We start from the raw sequence: 17,857 nt of genomic DNA, 5'->3' as shown, positions 1-17,857 counted from the left end.
AATGACAAAATAGAAAATAGTTGAAGCCAAAGTGTGTTTGCACAATATTTTTTACTGGGGCAGGGAGTAGATCAGTATATTGTATAAACACCACAACCCAATTAGCACCAGACAGTGGAGGAAATTAGTTTTAGCTGTAAACAGACTATGGTTCATCACTGTGCAAACTGGAACAAAGGTTAACAAAAGGTTTACCTTATTTTTTGTTACTGGCAAGGAGATAAAAGTTTTAAAGTGATTGCTCTAAGGACTTTTTGTCTTACTTTCTCTTTGCTTTTTATTCCTTTGCAGCTCATAGAGGGATTAAATATAGGAAGACGTAGGCTGGGGTGAGTGAGCCTTTCCCAACTCTTCTCTGGCAGAAATGTTGACCAGTCCAACAGATGTATTTTAATGCTTTAAAAAAAAAGCAGCAGGAAGTAATTATCTCCCAGACAGTGTGGCAACTGGGCAACCATCCAAAAAAGCTGTCCTTCATTTGATCATGTGCGGTGGATGCACAGAGGGAAATCAGTCATTCAGTCATTAAGTGAACTCAGTAAGTTTTATTCCAGTGAGTGTGTTTAAAATTGTACGAAATGTAATAAAATTTGCACATTATTGTGTAGATTTATTTATGACTTAAAGAGAGGCACATCATAACATTTGGAATGTGAAATAAAAATTTCTTAGAACAAGAGCACAGTTATTTCCCAGCTATTAGAAAACAGTTTTTTATGTTGGTTCTATTAGGAAATGTACACTCTTTGAAAGACTGTTAAATTTACACTGGAAGTAAATTAAATGACCTTATTGTAACAGAAATAATATAAAAATAAATGCTAATTTGACTTGGAGCTAGCATTAATAATATCCTGAATAATGTCCTGAAAAAGAAAAATATTGCTATATATTTGTACAATATATATTACAATATAGTAATATACTATTACTATATTTTTGCTCAATTATATCCTATCCTATCCTATCCTATCCTATCCTATTGTTTTACAATTTTCTGCATATTTTTTTGGTTTAATGATTCAGCCTTCAACTTGTTTTCAGGGCTTGGATATAGTTTTATTTCAGTGGCACAAGTCCAATATGTATACCTCCACAAACAAAGCCTATACCATTCTAATGAATTGCAGATCCAAAGTGAATCACATTGACCTCAATGAGATTTACTTTTTGGTAACTTAATATAGCATTGCAGCAAAGTAAATTAACCTGTCCCACTGATGTAAATTTAGCTTGATATTGTTGGCTGTTTAAGACAATGAACTTTGAAAATATTCTGATAAAATTGAGACTATATAAATAAGTCATAAAACGTCACTTTGAGTTCAAAGGGAATTAAATATAAGTAAGTAATAGGATTTTCATTTTTATCATAATGTGATGCTTTAGTGTCTTGAAAGTAATACAAGTAGGAACAGGTACTTTTGAAAGGACCACTTGCTGGTAGAGATAGATGGTAGAGTTAAGAGAAATATACAAAGCAGTGAGGCAGGCATAAAGAAAGCTAACCTGCCTAAGAGAAGAAAATCCAAAATTAAATCTGGAAAAAGGCAATAGCAAACCACTTCGCAAACCACTTGATTTTTATCAAGAAAACAGTATAGGCAATGTTAAAACATTAGGAAGAGTTTATGTGCCTGGTAATGAGACTCCTAGTATGGGAAATACTTCTCTGGTTACTGAGGAAGAACAGTGAGCTTTCATAGGTAAATAAGGAGGCAAAGATAAGGCCTGACCAAAAAAGTAAGAAAGTCTGGATATCAATGGTACCAATACTGAAAAGAAGATTTTTTCCTCATATTTCAAAAACACATAACGTTATAACATGGGATGGCATGAAGCAAATGCAACTTGATTTTTTTAAAGTTGAAATGAAGTCTATTAAACTGAATACTTTAAGAATATTTAAACATAGGTAGTCTGGAATGAGCTACTTGAAATCATATAATTGCATGCTATATTATTCAGGAACTGGACAATACAGTATAAAGAAACCGAGTAACAATAATACTAAAAACAAGCACCTCTATGGAAAGTAAGTGCTTGGCTATGACTCAATAAACGATAGGGTCATATCTATAAGAATTGGAGTATAGCCAAAAACTGTATAGACAACTGTATCCCCGCTACAAATGTAAGATGTTGGCAAATTGCAAAAGAACTGAAGTAATACTATAAAGGATGTTTGCCATGCAAACATTGGAGAAATGGAGGAACTGAGAACCATAAGAAGATTTGAAGAAATGCAATAATGGAGAGGAAATGTTAATAAATAAATACATGAAAAAAAATTATTACTACCCTCTTTTTCAAGCAACATAAATGCAGATTATATGTAGTACATGGACATTACTGGATGTACAATAGCAGAATCAAACAAACTATAATTTGAAAAAGAAGATGAAAAAAAAGCAATCCAATGCAATCCAGGCAGCCAAGCAGTTTCAGAAAGAAATTGAGGAAGGTACTATAAATATTTGGGTTAAAGGTAAAAGAACATGTGAAAAAAAATAGAAGTGTTTAAAAAATAACAAGAAATCACAGAGAAATAATATCTAAATAGGAATACTTAGAACTAATCATAAAAGAGATATGTAATTGAATCAAATGAGGTTGAAGGAATATGAAAACAAATGAAATTATACAATTATAGAAAGCATTTTCAGAATATGTTCAGGAACCAGTCAGGCATGATAGAAAGTAAACCAGGTACCAGATAAGAAAACAGTGGAGCAAGTTAATACATATTTGCACTGCTTAAAGTTGCAGGAGTAGAAGCAGTCACTATGCTAACAGTTCTGTCAATAAATATAAAACAAAATTTTATAGCCTAAAGATGATAAAATATTGGTGAATATACCTATGCTGACATGGTTGATTAATTCCTTATGCAAGCAAAGTTCAACTTCAAATTTTACGAAGAAGATGCTTACACAGATTTCTATAAATAAGAGAAATCAGATTATTTTCTTTGTCTCTGATGACTCTTCTGAGGAACTTTTACAATAAACAAGAAGTTGTTGCAGAAACCAAATTTGGAGAAAAATAATGAATAGGAGAAGGAACAAGACAAGGATATCTCTTGTTCCCATGCATATCTAATAGAGCTTTAGTGTCTTAAATAGTAAATGAATGGAAAGATTAGCCATTCTCCTGTTTTGATTCTAGATAAGAATTTAAGATGAGAACTTAAGATATTCTGCTGAGAATATCGTCAGCAGAGAGTGAGACAACTCTCACAATGAAAATATGCATTGTGAAAAATCTGGGCTAATATTATTATTAATGGTAAAGGGTTTGAAGTGATAATTTTGTTTCCTTGGGCTCAAGGATAGATAGACAAGGTCAGTGTGCTGTAGAATAAAAAGTAGATTAATCCTAATGAGGAAGGCACTGATAGTGTCATGAAAGAATAGTTCTATGACAACAAAGATCAGAACAATTACAATTATAATCTTTCCAGTGGCAATATATGGCTGTGAAAGCTGCTTTTGAAAAAGAGAGAGAAAGAAGATAATTGCTATCAAATTACAGATCTGAAATTATTACTAAGACAATCCTGGATTTTAAGAAGAACTCATCAATCCTTGCTGTCCCAAAATGAATTAGGAATACCATTTTATGTTTGGAGATACATTTAGTTTCCATGGAGGCTAGAGCTGGCTTTTACTTGTCAACTTTTGACTAAAATTAATTTTCTTTCCTATAAGTCTGGCCCCTTTAGCCTTTAGGGACTGCTTTAAATCAATGTGGCTTAAGAAAGCTACTGATAAAATCCATTTATTGAGTTTTTCAATTGAGAGCCTCTGCTCCTTAGGCTTTGAAAATGCCAGACGTGCTCTCAAGCCACAGATATTGTTATTATGAGTAATCTACAGTTAAATTCACAGTCTAAGCCTGGTGAAAACTTAATATTTCAAGATCTAACCAAGGACCTAAGAATTTTTAAGGTAGTTCCTAAATATATAGGCAGTTCTAAGTAAAGTGGGGTTTTGTGGGGTTTTTTTTGGGGGGGGATAAAACTAGGGTGTTCAGGTCCAATATTTATTTTTTTAATCCAAATATTGAGGGAGTCCTTTGGGTATTGCTCTGAGGGCTCCAATCATGATTGGGATAAGTACAGATTTCTTTTCTTTTTTTTTCATAAGTATATAGTATTGTGGTTTGATGCAGTCAGCCAGATATTCAGACTCTTGTTATTATTTAAATTTATTGACTACCCAATTCTAGGGAAGACAGAACTTCAATCTAATTTAGGTTTTCCCAAACTGTGAGGTGTTCCTTTCATGGAGAGGTTCAAATGGTCTGGGGAAGTATGAAGAATCTTTTAGTTACATTGTTATAATAAATCTATATTTCTCATCATTTCAGTGTATTATTTTCATTATTCATTTATGTTTGTTTTGATGTTTGGATTTTTAGGGGAAGTGTGTACATTAAAATAAAGAAAGGTATGGTGACAAAAAGTTTAGGAACCCGTGACCTAATCTAGGGTCTAGGGTCTAGTCCTAAAACTTGGGAGATTCTTCCAAATGGGATTGCACCAGCCTCCTATTTACCATCTACTACAAGATCAAAATATTGTAGGCCTTTTACCTTAACCAGGCTAGATGCACTGACTTCATTAGTCCTCTTTGGATAGTCAAATAATACTCCAGTGCATCACCACCTATACCTATGCAGAGATGGTTCATTACAGCCATATGTTCCTCTGTTATTCCTCTAATAAGGACTCTAGGATGACTCTCAAACACTTAATCCTAAAGACATTATGGACAGAGAGCACAACTTTTATTTATCAGTTCTCTTATCTGAGAAGAACCCAAGTATATTCTCCCAGGTTGCTCATGTCTACATGTACTAATCATTGTAACTGTAGTTGAAGATCCTGACTTATTAACTTTCTGATGCTTTATGTTATTTTATTCTATAATTATTGCACTTTTGTCCCAGTACTTTTAAATTCTGTGCTTCATTCTTATTTCTTGTTATATATCTTATATCTATATAGACTTATCAATTGATATATATGTGTATATATATTCACTTATTTTAGGCTTTAATTTATTGCTTTTTGGCCTTATGATTGTAATAAGGTTATTAGATTTGAATCCTGGGCCCAAGAAAATCTGATTCCTCCCTTGAGGAACAGCAAACAAAAACTCATATACTTTAGGCATGTTATATAAGATGTATTAGATCTATGTAGTCTATGTTTAGAAGTATGGGAGAACTAGAAAAACGGGAAGACAACTAATAAAGTAGATAGAAGTAATCAAAGAAATTATAGGTTTCTTTGGGAAGAATTTCAAGGTGTTGAACATTGGTCCATGCAGTTGTCAGGAATCAGGTTGACCTAACTAACATGTTAATCATCTAACTGAATGTCTCCAATTCAAGTTTATTTTTTCTGATTTTGTTTGTTTGTTTGATGTGCAGTTGGCTTGGAATTCAACATCTGCTACATTTTTTTTCTGTTTAACTGACTTTAATTCTTCGTATTTGTTTTATGTAGTGATTCAGGAAGAACAATGAACATAAAATCCACCTCTTCAGAATCAACTGTGGCTCTAACACCATCTATGCTTGAGTTCCAGATTTAGATTGAATAGTTTTATCTACATCGTTTTTGATGTTAAACTGGGACCTATGCAATTATTACTAATAACAGTATTAGTTTATTTTCCTGCTCTATGCAAAAAAAGGAAATAATATATCAGTCCTGCAACAGCTTAGTCCAGAAAGCTTTCTGCTATGGAACACATGAATCCTATTCAATCCAGGTGCTTAAGATATTAAGTAATAAGTTTGGTATAGTGGTCAAGGCATCAGGCTAGAAATCAGGAGACTATGATTTCTAGTCCCACCTTAGCTCCAAAGTCAACTAGTGATTGCAGACCAGTCAGTTTCTCCCAGCTGTGGGAAGCAGCCAGTGGCAAACCACTCCCAAAATGTTGCTAAGAAAAATGCAGGGACGTCTTCAACACACTTGAAAACACACATACACACACAATAATGTTTAAGGATTTCAACAGGGAAGACAGTAAGCTGCTTAAGTGCCAGCCTCTAACATTTTTGTATTCATAAGAATGTTTCCTAGTTCAAATAGCTCATACACAGTAGGTATTCTTAAAAAAATCAAAATGACGAGGAGCTGCAACAAATAGAGGTGTATCCACTTGCCCAGAAAAAGAAAAAGCTAATTAAATAGGAAATTGTAGGGTGCTCCAAATAAATTGAAGGGAATGAATGTTTGACGTCTAGCTATCTTGTATATAACTATCTTAACAGCCATCTTGTGAGAGCTCTCATTATATGTTCTCAGAATTCCAAATCTGCCATTTCTCCAAATACGTTGATTAATGACAGGTAGTCCTTGACTTGCAACAGTTCATTTAGTGACTGTTCAAAGTTACAATGGCATTGAAAAAAGTGACTTATGACAATTTTTCACACTTACCACCATTGCAGCATCCCCATGGTCACGTGATCAAAATTCAAACACTTGGCAGCCAACTTATTATGGTTGCAGTGTCCCAGGGTCATGTGATCAGTTTTGGTAACCTTCTGGCAAGCAAAGTCAATGGGGAAGCCACACTCAGTTAACAACCATGTTACTAATTTAACAAGTGCAGTGATTCACTTAACAACTGTCGCAAGAAAAATCGTAAAATGGAGCAAACAAATGTCTCACTAGCAACAGAAATGTTGGGCTCACTTGTGGTTGTAAGTCTTGGACACCCTGTAACATTGATTCTGGAATACAGGCTTAATGGTAGTGATCCTAGTGTCCCCAGATGTTTCAAGCACAATCCCTCGCATTGGCTACCTTAACTGCATCTGATTGGAATTAAATTTCTAAACTTCTGAAGAGCACCAGGTTGTCTATTCCAATTTCTGCTTGCTACTCCTGTCCTTTGTAACAGAATATGTTAGAAATAAAAGCGAGCTGTAGTCATAAAAATAAAAGATTTTAAAGTAGGGGGATATTGGTTCTAAATACTGTGACTGTATGTTTAACTATTTAGTTCTGCCTGAGGCCATAAAGATAGGGTAAATATTTTATTTTGGGTCCGAGGGGAGGAATAACCTTTAGCATATACAAAACAAGAGAAAAGGTTTAGCTTTAAATTGTTAGATAATTGTTGGATCACCATCTGCTATAAATTTCTTTCTGCAAATATTTGAACAAAGCCAGAAATATGCAGAAGGTGTACACATTGTTTCTTGACATAAAGCAAACACGAAAGCAGGTTCTAGAACAGTGGTGTCAAACTCACTTTCATTGAGGGCTGCATCAGGAGTGTGTTTGTCATTGGGGGGCTAGGGTGGGGATTGCCAGGGTGGGTGTGGCCAGAGCGATATCACTCGTGTCAGAGGCGCCTGTGGTGGCCCAAGCGCTCTGCCAGCAAAAACGGGCTCCTGAGCTCCATTTTTGCTGGAAGAGGCACCACAGGCTGGTCCTTCACTGTTTCCAGGTTGGCCCATGGGCCAGATCTAAGCACCCTGTGGGCTGGATCCAGCCCAGAGGTGGCATTCAGCAGGTTCTGATCTGTTCTGGAGAACTGGTAGCAGAGATTTTGAGTAGTTCGGAGAACCGGTAAATCCAACTCTGACTTGCCCCACCCCCATCTATTCTCTGCCTCCTGAGTCCCAGCTGATCAGGAGGAAATGAGGATTTTGCAGCAAACTTCCCCTGCCATATCCACCAAGCATGCCCACCAAGCCATGCCATGCCTACCAAGCCATGCCCACAGAACTGGTAGTAAAAATTTTTGAATCCCACCACTGATCCAGCCCATGGGCCTTGAATTTGACACCCCTGCTCTAGAAGATCCAGAGGATGCATCTTTTTGTACAGAAAAGATCCATTTTGCTTTGGGCATGAATTGTGAATAAAACTGTACTTAATAATCACTGAAATGTACTGTTATATGGGTTGCCTGCATGGGCAATTTGAAACTTTGGCTGTTTATGAGACATGGAATAAAAGAATCCGCCATGTGAATTGTCATTAACTTTGATGAAAGAAGAGTATTAAATCATAACAATCCCCCCTCCACACACAAAATTTGGTTTTATTTTATGTAACGGATGTTGAACTTCTGTCAACCAGAGACAACATTGATCTTTCAATACCACATTGGAGTCTGCATTTTAAAATAAGTCAGATCAGGCCCAAAGGAAGTGTTCTAATGAAAAATGTTAAAACGATATAAAACTATAGGTTTTACATCCCCTTGGATCTGCACTATGTGACCGAAGGACTTGATAATGTCCTTTTGGAAGAAGCAGTAAAACCTCTTTCCCCATCCTTCCTTCTTACCTTTGTTTTCCTCTGATGACACTGAATAGATGCTCTTTCTACAATTGATAATGCAGCCACAAGGCAGGTGACTCCAGTGCTCTGACAAGACAAACATCGGAGTGACAGTGACAGCTAGCAAAGTTAGCAGGAAGCTGAATATCTCAAAGGAAAGATTGTGAAACCCAACAGTGTATTGAACAACCATTTGTATCTGAAAGAGAGAGGTATTCCAGAGAAATTAAGCAACAGACAGCTGGCTTGTACAGAAGCGATCACATATTATACTCCCTCTCCTAAATACTTGCTGCATAGACTTCCCCAGACTTGAATATTGGCATCTTAGAAAGCAAAGACAGGACTCTTCTAAACCTGTTACTCACAAATAAATGCCACAGAGTTTGTAGTGCTGACTTTTACTTAGCATTGCAATGCATGTCTGCCATATGTTGCAATCCTATAGAAGTAGTACAAGTGAGCCTATTCCTCCCAACAATCTCATTTACTTGGGGAATCATCTTCTACAATCCACATAATATGGCAGGCGAAACCAAAGCCAAAAGTAGCCAAACACAAAACTGCACACCCTGTATCATTACATTCACCAAACATATTTATGAACACACTTATCTCTGCTCTGCTCATGATAAGGGTAAGACCCAGATTTGGATGGCCCATGGTCCATTAAGTCCTGCCTGGGCATGACCTAATGTTCTTCGTCAGGCTCATCCAGTAGCCATACATATTTGGCTGAGGATATATTTACAGGGTCATTGCAAAATAATAGTAACAGTAACCACAAGCAGTCTCTGCTACCTATCAAAAGACACCCAAAGCCATTTGTTCTTTGAGATACAGCAGATAAACATTCCTGTTTTCCTGGAATTTGTCTCAACTGAGCTTCCGCATGTCTTTGAATCTTGACAGATGTCGAAAAGGAACTGTTCTAACACAAGTCCCATCTGTGTCTCTCAGAAACGCCAGTTGCTTCAAGTGAAACAATAAATATTGATGCCTGTTCTGTAGCAGAGAAGTAGCTTCAACCCTGAGCTATTAATAAAGAGCCATTTGAGTTATTGCAGGGAGGTGGAAAGGTACCCTTGAGAAGATCATGTTGATAGATGATTTGCACAGTGGTTTCATTATGCAGAGCTTCATAAATAAAGAAGCAAGTCTGTGCCCCATGGATCTTACAATTTAAATCTCATCAGTAAGGGCAAAAGGAGGATTGCTAGAGAAGGTTACAAGGAAAGAACGTGAGCGAATGCAGCTCTGACTACTGGAATGGCGAGTATGCATTATTCTTCTGTGTCTAATAGGGCTTATTTCCAGGAAAGACTACACAAGTCTTAGACCAAACTGATGTAAAAATTAAAGTTCATCAGTGAATGTAGGATTAAAAAAGGGCCCTGAAGAAATAACAGATTTCAAATTATTGCTCCCTATGTGCTGGCAAAAATGAGATTCACAAATGAAATAGGGCACTGAATGTAGTGTAAGAGATACATGAGAAAAAACAAACCCAAAACCACAGGTAAACAGATTGTCCTATCTGCAATCTACTATCACAAACTTCAAGGCAGTAATTCTTTTTTTTTAAAAAAAAAGGAAATAGAAAATAATGAAATTCTTTCAGTCATTTGTGAATACTTTTGAATTGCATACCTACAGGCAATTCACCACGAAAAGGTGTGCTTTGCAACTAATAAACAAAGCAAGGAATTTTTGGCAAATGCCAAAACCAACAACATAATACCCAACTGAACTGCATGAAGCATAAGAGCTTGATCTATTCCACCACCTAGTTTTTTTCCCTTGGAATCATTCAACAAGATGTATTTGTAGAACACTTATACTAGCATAAAACTAGCACCATAAAGTAGTTGTCTGGAATCTTTCTTATATCTGACTATTACAAACCATTTCTACATTCAGCAAAACAAATCTCAATCATCTGAAAAGTAATTAAAATCTTACTCATTCCCTTAAGAATACACCAATATATGTGCATTTTGAATTCCTGATCATTAAATAAACCAGTATTAGAAATGTACAGTACATTCAGTTGAAACTACGATAATGTACCCAACTGTTTGAATAGATGAGGAATACTTTAAACAGTAGCCAAACTGAATAAAGAAATACAAAGCAAGTGACACAGTAACTTGTTAAAAAATCTTGATTAATCAATGTTTTAAACACAAGATGCAAGTTTTCAAGATGGACACAACCTTAGCTTAATTTACCCTGTTCTGCTGCTCCCCACTTCCAAATATCATTATATACCACTTCACTAAACCCTTAGAGATAAGAAGAAGAAACTTGGGCAAGGTTTTTTTTACCATCATTGGGAGCCAAAGAATGACTTTGGTCAGAGCAAGAATTAGCGAGAAGCGTTTCTGAGCAAATTCCACAGTGATATTCCGGTTGTTAGGTGGCACATTTCGTGTACCGTAGTGGTCCAAGTGACAGTGGTCAGCTGGACTTTGTCTGGTAACTGGGTCAGAGTTCTGACAGTGCTTCTGGGTTTTATTCATAATGTCTTCTGTAGGAAGAGAAGATGTGTGACTCTCAAGTGGAAGTACCCCAGAAGAAAACTGGCCACCAGTGATTTGATGATAATCATCATAAAAATGCTGTTGCTCATCTGAACAGAGCAATTGATAAATAAGAGGAATGGAGAGTATAATTAGGAGACAGAAACACAATGAGTAGATTATAAAGAGAAACAAGATATACGAACTGGAACAGTCAGCAAAACATCCCCAGGAGGTGGGAGCATAGGTGCCCCAGCCACATAAAGGCAAAATACAAATCAGCAGGCAGACAATCCAGATAGTAAGAACAGCCCATATCATGCTCACTGGCCTTTTGGTGGCCCCTTGGCTGTCTCCCGTTTTATTGAGGCTGTAGAAGTTATAGAAAACTACAAGGGACCCCATCAAGTTGCTGGAGAAACCCTGAAATAAGTACATTAGCGCTGAAGTGGTACACAAAGTCTGGGGAAGCATCTCACTCAACCAAGGTTTGAGCATAAAAATCGTTGCTGGTACCACACTAATCAGATCATCCACACTTAGAGAAGTTGCAAGCATTGAAACTGTACTTTTGTTCTGCAGTCTCAGCAGGGAAACTAATGAATAGACGCTACCCAGCAGGGTTAGGAATGTGATGACAAAAGTCAAGAGAAAAATAAAAAGATTCAAAGATTGTTGGTCTTTGGGTATATCCATCATTCCCTGGTTTGGGGAGCTTGTCCCATTTAATGAAACATTAATATGAGTGACTGACATTGTTGTCAGGATGGTTGGGATAGCTGGGGTGGATGTTACTTTACCTTCTCACAGATTCTTTGAGTTCTCATCCGATGAAAACATTGTTAGCTCCACAGTAGATTCCTCATCTTCTCTACCAAGTTTATTCTTGGTCTGTACAGATTTTTCCCCCCTTTCTGAATGCCTGCTTAGGATGCTCCCAAGTAATGCCCAGCTCACACTGTTAAAAGAAGCATTAATGTTAAGTCCCAAGAAGCAAAAAAAATTCCAGCCAAGAAAATAAAGCACAATAATTTCTCCTTTCCTCAGTTCTTTGCCAGTCCTTTATAATCCTCAGAAGTGGTCAAGTTTAGCCTTAAAGTAAAAAGCCGATGTCAAAAACGTGCCGTAAGAGAAAGCAAGCAGAATATCAGTCTCACACTGCCGGCTTAGGAGAAACTATAGCAGAAGGGAGGGAGGGAAATAACCACCAGAAGCTCTTTGGTTCAGTCTGCACAATTCATAGCTGCAGGAGGGAGGAGTCAGATATAAGCAGGATAGCAGAAGAGAGTGGAAGAAGGATATCTCAAAGCAGAGCTGCTCTCGGATCATAAGCAAGGAAAACTCTTTGCAAAGCCACACCTTCACCTTCAGCCCTGATGCACAGAGCCAATGCAAACACTGATCCAACAATAAATGTCATCTCTTCCTCCCAGCCCCAGAACTACTGCACAGCTGTTGTTGGCCTTGGGACACACAGAAGTGGAAATCCAAGTGCAACAACTTTCAGAAAGGCTCTGAGGCCAAAGCATTCATGGGGTTTGGGATCCTCAGATTGTACATTGCTGTGCTAGAATTTTGGGAAAAAATAATTGTAGTTGATGTCAACATTATTTTTAATCATTACAACAGATTCTTAAATCAAAACTGGAGGCAAACCATCTGTTGAGTGGGTAACACCTGGGCTCTTTGACTCTCTAAATCTGCCTCTGTTGCTGCCTCTTGTCATAAAGGAGGAAAGGAAGTAAATGAAGATGGCTTGGGGATGATTTGGCACAGATGGCTTTAGAGCAACATCTCCAATTTGGCACCCCTCATCAATGTTGGAACTGCAGATTCCATAATTCCTACATTGGCTTCACATTCGCAGTGCTGTCTTTCTGCATTCAACACATCAGTAGCCATGTCATTACGATAGTCTCTCGATGCCATTTCTTGCTCACAAGCTGCTTCTATTCACAAGCTTGGGGAGCTATGCATGAAAAACTTGATCAATAATACAACATATTGAATTTCATCTTACTCTGCTCCCGCACATTTTGTCAGGGAGTTCTCACAATCTTTATCAGTATGACTCAGCCCCTAACCCTGTTTTCTTCTGGAATTAAAATCAATGCTGTGTTGGAAAGACAGGGCAAGAAAAATGGAAATGATCCAGGAAAAGTGTCTGAAGAAATCTTTTTCTCTCTTCCACAGTACTCAAAATCTTGAACTTTTTTGTTCATTCTGTGCTAAGCAGACTCTGAAAGAAGATTTAGAAGATTTTTGAAGCCCACACAGTGGTGGGCTTCAAAAATTTTTACTACCAGTTCTGTGGGTGAGGCTTGGTGGGCGTGGCAGGGGAAGAATACTGTAAAATCTCTATTCCCTCCCCAATCCAGGGGAAGGTTACTGCAAAATCCCCATTTCCTCCTCCCTCCTGGGACTCAGGAGGCAGAGAATAGATGGGGGTGGGGCCAGTCAGAGGTGGTATTTACCGGTTCTCCGAACTACTCAAAATTTCCATTACCGGTACTCCAGAACTGATCAGAACCTGCTGAAACCCACCTCTGCCCCTGCAGATGGATATTCTAAATCCCATGGTCCAATCTGATACTACAATATCATGCCCAAAAAGATTCAGGAAGTAAATTGCTACTTAAAGAGCAAAATACTGTTTTCAGAAAAATGAGTTACATATGTAGATTTCTATTCACTATAAAGCCTGAAAGGAGTGGTAGATTTTATGACAGGGTCTTCCAAGATTTGTATTGGGCTGTTTATTTCCTGAATCAGTAGTACCAATACAAGGTGATTTGGGACTTTATGGACTGCAGTTCTTGCCTGAAGATCTTTCCACTCATCGGTTCATGAGAGACATACTAAATGAAATATTAAAATTCAAATCAATTCCTCAGTCTGAACAATTCATTTCACACCCTGTAGAATCCAATAGCCAGGCTTTGCTCTTAGGTAGGCTGAAGCAGTTGCTTCAGTTTAAAGATGTTATGAATGAAAATCCATTATTAATATTCTTAATTCATTCCTGCAACAGAAAGGAGACAGATCCTTATTCCAATTGGATAATATTGTGAAAAGCAATTCTCACTTCCAGACAAAATGTAGACAATGTATGATTTATAGCTAGTAGAAAGAATATATGTGGTAAAAATGTGGTATGAGAAAACTCTGTGTATGGCTTGCTTGGAAATATGCACGAGGAGCAAGAAGAAAAGTATGTCTGAGTTCTTCTGTGGCCAGATTTCAAGCTACCTGTGATAGTAGACCTAACATGCCTACCTGTATTGTAACATGCCTTCCCAACATAAGCAGGGGTATAGATATGCAAACAATGTGTAGATGAACATTTAGAAATTATTGATATTTATTTATTCATTCATTCATTCATTCATTCATTCATTCATTCATTCATTCATTATTCATTTATATCCCACCTTTATTTTTTATAAGTTTTATTACATTATCAGCATGGGTTTTTTAAAAAAACTTTTTCCAAAAATTTAACACGAATCTTTAATAAGCCAGAATTTATTTTCTGTTACCTAAGATTAAGTCTTATTTGGTACAATGACTCTCAACGTCTAAGTGGGCATGTATGGGATCAGGTTGTAAAAAATGATCAAGAACAAAACTTGTGTTTGTTAAGCTCTGGTTTTTTTTTTAAAAAAAATATTATTGTTTTATCATAGAAAATGATAAAAATAGCGTACAAAAAAAGGAACAAAGTGGTCAATTAAATGTAACTTTTAACATTTTATATGTAGGAGCCACTCTGGCTGGGTGCTGAAAGGGAAAAAAAAGCAATAAATTATCCTCCCCTTTTACAAATATATATACTGCTCAAAAAAATAAAGGGAACACAAGCAGAAGACATCCGAGATCTGAATGAATGAAATAGCCTTATTAAATACTTTGTTCTTTACATACAGTAGTTTATACACTGCTCAAATAACTAAAGGGAACACAAAACTACTGTATGTAACGAACAAAGTATTTAATAAGGCTATTTCATTCATTCAGATCTCGGATGTCTTCTGCTTGTGTTCCCTTTATTTTTTTGAGCTGTGTGTGTGTGTGTGTGTGTGTGTGTGTGTGTGTGTGTGTGTGTGTATATATATAAAATAAGAATTTTTAAATTGTATCTGAGGAAGAAAGCAATGGAGGGAGGGAGGGAGGGAGGGAGGGAGGGGGAAGGGAAGGAAGGAAGGAAGGAAGGAAGGAAGGAAGGAAGGAAGGAAGGAAGGAAGGAAGAAAAAGTATCTCTCACTCTGTGGGCTATCCAGAACTTCTCAAAGGGCATCACCATCACCAAGAAGCTCTCTCTCTATTGAATATATACAGTACATAGTTTAACATCTTTAAGGTTGCAATCCAGGAGATGCTTTCTTCAGGTAAGAAAGCTTCTTTTTAAATCGCCTAACATAGGATTGCATTGTGAGAGGCAGCAATTGAAAGAATTGTTTACATAGTAGCATTATGGGAGGAATAAATTTCTCATGGTTTGCACAGTGATTGATCTATGAATTTCTTTCTTTCTTTCTTTCTTTCTTTTTTTTTGTCAGTTTGCTTCCTGAACTCTAGTTTAGCGGGAAATAGTCTAGAATTAATTTTTAGACTCAATTTTTGCAGAAGGAATAAGGAAGAGCCTTGAAGCATAGGAAGAAGAGCTGCAGCCAAGGCTATGGTCAGATAAGCAGGGCTTAAGCCTGGTCCAAGAAACTAATTTAAGAAAACCACTCAAACAGGATAAAATAAAGGAGGGGGGAATATCTCATCTTCTGATCTTCCATTTTGATTGTGTACTTATAATATGGCATAAATATCCATGGTAGTCCCAGTGTTATCAGCACGCTGGGTGCCAAATTTAGGTTTCTAAATTTGATACATACAAGCCAGTGGTGGGTTTTAGAATTTTTTACTACCAGTTCTGTGGGCGTGGCTTGGTGGGTGTGGCATGGCTTGGTGGGCATGGAAGGGGAAGGATACTGTAAAATCTCCATTCTCTCCCCAATCCAGGGGAAGGTTACTGCAAAATCCCCATTTCCTCCCAATCAGCTGGGACTCGGGAGGCAGAGAATAGATGGGGGCAGGACCAGTCAGAATTTTTACTACTGGTTCGCCGAACTACTCAAAATTTCTGCTACCGGTTCTCCAGAACTGGTCAGAACCTACTGAAACCCACCTCTGATACATACATACATACATACATACATACATACATACATACATACATGCATCTCTGGATGTATTCTTTACTAAAGACAAAAGTGAACAGTGGACATTAAAGACATCAATACCTGGATCATACCTCTGATATGATACACTGCTGGAATTATTAACAGTACACAAGCTGAACAGGCAGTTTGGATCAAATAACAAGAAAACTGATGACAATGCAGTATGCTGTAGTGATATTGATAGATTATACTTCCAGATATGGAAGCAGAGGTCTATTTCAAATCCAAATAAATTGTTGAAGAAAAGTGTGCATTGGGTATTATAACAATGGCTGGTTTATTGGCCATGACCTGCCTGGATGTGTAAGTCCACAGGCCCTTAGCCCTGTTTTTCTCTATAATGAATTCCCCATTTTGAATTGGGAGGATCTAGTCAAAATATCCCACAATGTTCTATACACAATGCTGGCTGCTTGGTTATGTTGTTCAGTGTATGCTGTTCCTGCCTGCATCTCACACCTTGCCACTATGTAATGGATTGTCTCTGAGGCCTCTCTTGGTCCTGTCTAGTGTGGTACTTTCAGGCTCTTGTCTTGCCATGGCATTTCCTCTATTTGATCTTTCATGTCTGCTGCTGCCTCAGGCATTCTTTTAGTATCTCAGCTTTGGGTGCCATCTTACTGAAATTCTCAAGCTTCCCAGGCTAATGGTTTTGATATTCATCAGACCCTGCCTTCCCTCTTTCCAGTTTATGTACAATCTCTGGGCATTGGGCTTGGGATAGACATCTCCATACATTGTGAGGAGCTTCTAGCATTTGTTCAATTACAGGTTCTATTGTCTCATCCATATATGACTTGTTTCAGTAGCCGATTTATCATCAAATTGTCCTGATTCACCAACATGAGATGTGAACCTTATTAATCTGGGTGATATATATATTTACACACACACACACACACACACACACATATGCAATTTGGAGTTCAGAATATGAATCTATATCTACATATATAGATATATAGATATATACCGGAAGATACACACACACACACTCACTGAACTCCAAAATCAAAATAGCAATTCAATTCAGAAGCATTCTAATTCATGTCAAGTTTTGGATTTTAATTATTTTAGCACAAAAAGCCCAGAATGTATTTAGGTTAATTAAGCATGCAGAATAACTCCAGATTTTTAGAATGACGCAATCAGTTTATTTAGAAAAGCAAAACAAAAGAAAGGCAGTAAATGGAATTGAGACACTTTAATGGACCTAAGAGCAAAAGCCCAGTTTTCGGGAAGAAATCAGCACATCTGCTACCCTAATTGCCTCTTTTTTAATGTAGAATAACAGTGAATGCTCCTATTTTGTATGTTCTCAGGTTTATGAAGCTTGATGTGTTCCACCATAATTTTGAAAATCAATCCTCACATAATGGTGAGATCTATTTACAATGCAGAGTTGGCTTTGGTAGGAAGAAAACTGAAAAGGACAAATCGATACATTTAAAAGTGTATTCAGGTATTTTGTTCTGAAATAATATAATAAGCAGCACAAAACAGAGCCATTCGTTTGGAAAATGGAAGAGAGAACCTGAGAGAAAGATGGTCTGCTAGAAAAGTCAGAATGATTCAGACGTAATAAGGAAAAGTTTAAGAGACCATCAATTTTGTGTAGAATTCTTAGGAAGTTTTAGTGAGATGACTTGCCAAATGCAAGAAAGTTAAATTTTCAAGGGGAAAAGGTTAATTGTTTTTTTTTTAAAATCAGGTTAGGCCTAAAAGATGAATCATATTAAAGTACTTTCTGTGATAACTGTCTTAAGATAATACTTCTAAAG

The 17,857-nt window shown here is 37.0% G+C and overlaps 1 protein-coding gene and 1 long non-coding RNA gene across 2 annotated transcripts in view; one reads left to right on the top strand and one right to left on the bottom strand.

The window, feature by feature from the left end:
* Nucleotides 1–836, top strand: part of LOC117678265 (uncharacterized) — a 37,851-nt gene extending 37,015 nt beyond the window's left edge. The window contains exon 5 of the long non-coding RNA XR_004594975.3: nt 292–836. This is a non-coding gene — a long non-coding RNA (uncharacterized LOC117678265). The remainder of the gene's footprint in view (nt 1–291) is intronic.
* Nucleotides 1–11,687, bottom strand: part of GPR149 (G protein-coupled receptor 149) — a 36,218-nt gene extending 24,531 nt beyond the window's left edge. The window contains exons 1-2 of the mRNA XM_034439185.3: nt 10,648–11,687; nt 8,327–8,519 (exon numbers count right to left, since the gene is read on the bottom strand). Coding sequence (XP_034295076.2) covers nt 8,327–8,519; nt 10,648–11,598 — 1,144 coding nt within the window. The 5' untranslated portion in view covers nt 11,599–11,687. The remainder of the gene's footprint in view (nt 1–8,326; nt 8,520–10,647) is intronic.
* Nucleotides 11,688–17,857: the final 6,170 nt, after the last annotated feature.

The sequence above is a fragment of the Pantherophis guttatus genome, chromosome 6, assembly GCF_059756535.1.
Source record: "Pantherophis guttatus breed Tessera chromosome 6, ASM5975653v1, whole genome shotgun sequence".
NCBI classification, from domain to species: domain Eukaryota; kingdom Metazoa; phylum Chordata; class Lepidosauria; order Squamata; family Colubridae; genus Pantherophis; species Pantherophis guttatus.
The sequence above is the reverse complement of the archived record's forward strand: the minus strand, read 5'-3'. Positions and strand labels throughout refer to the sequence as shown.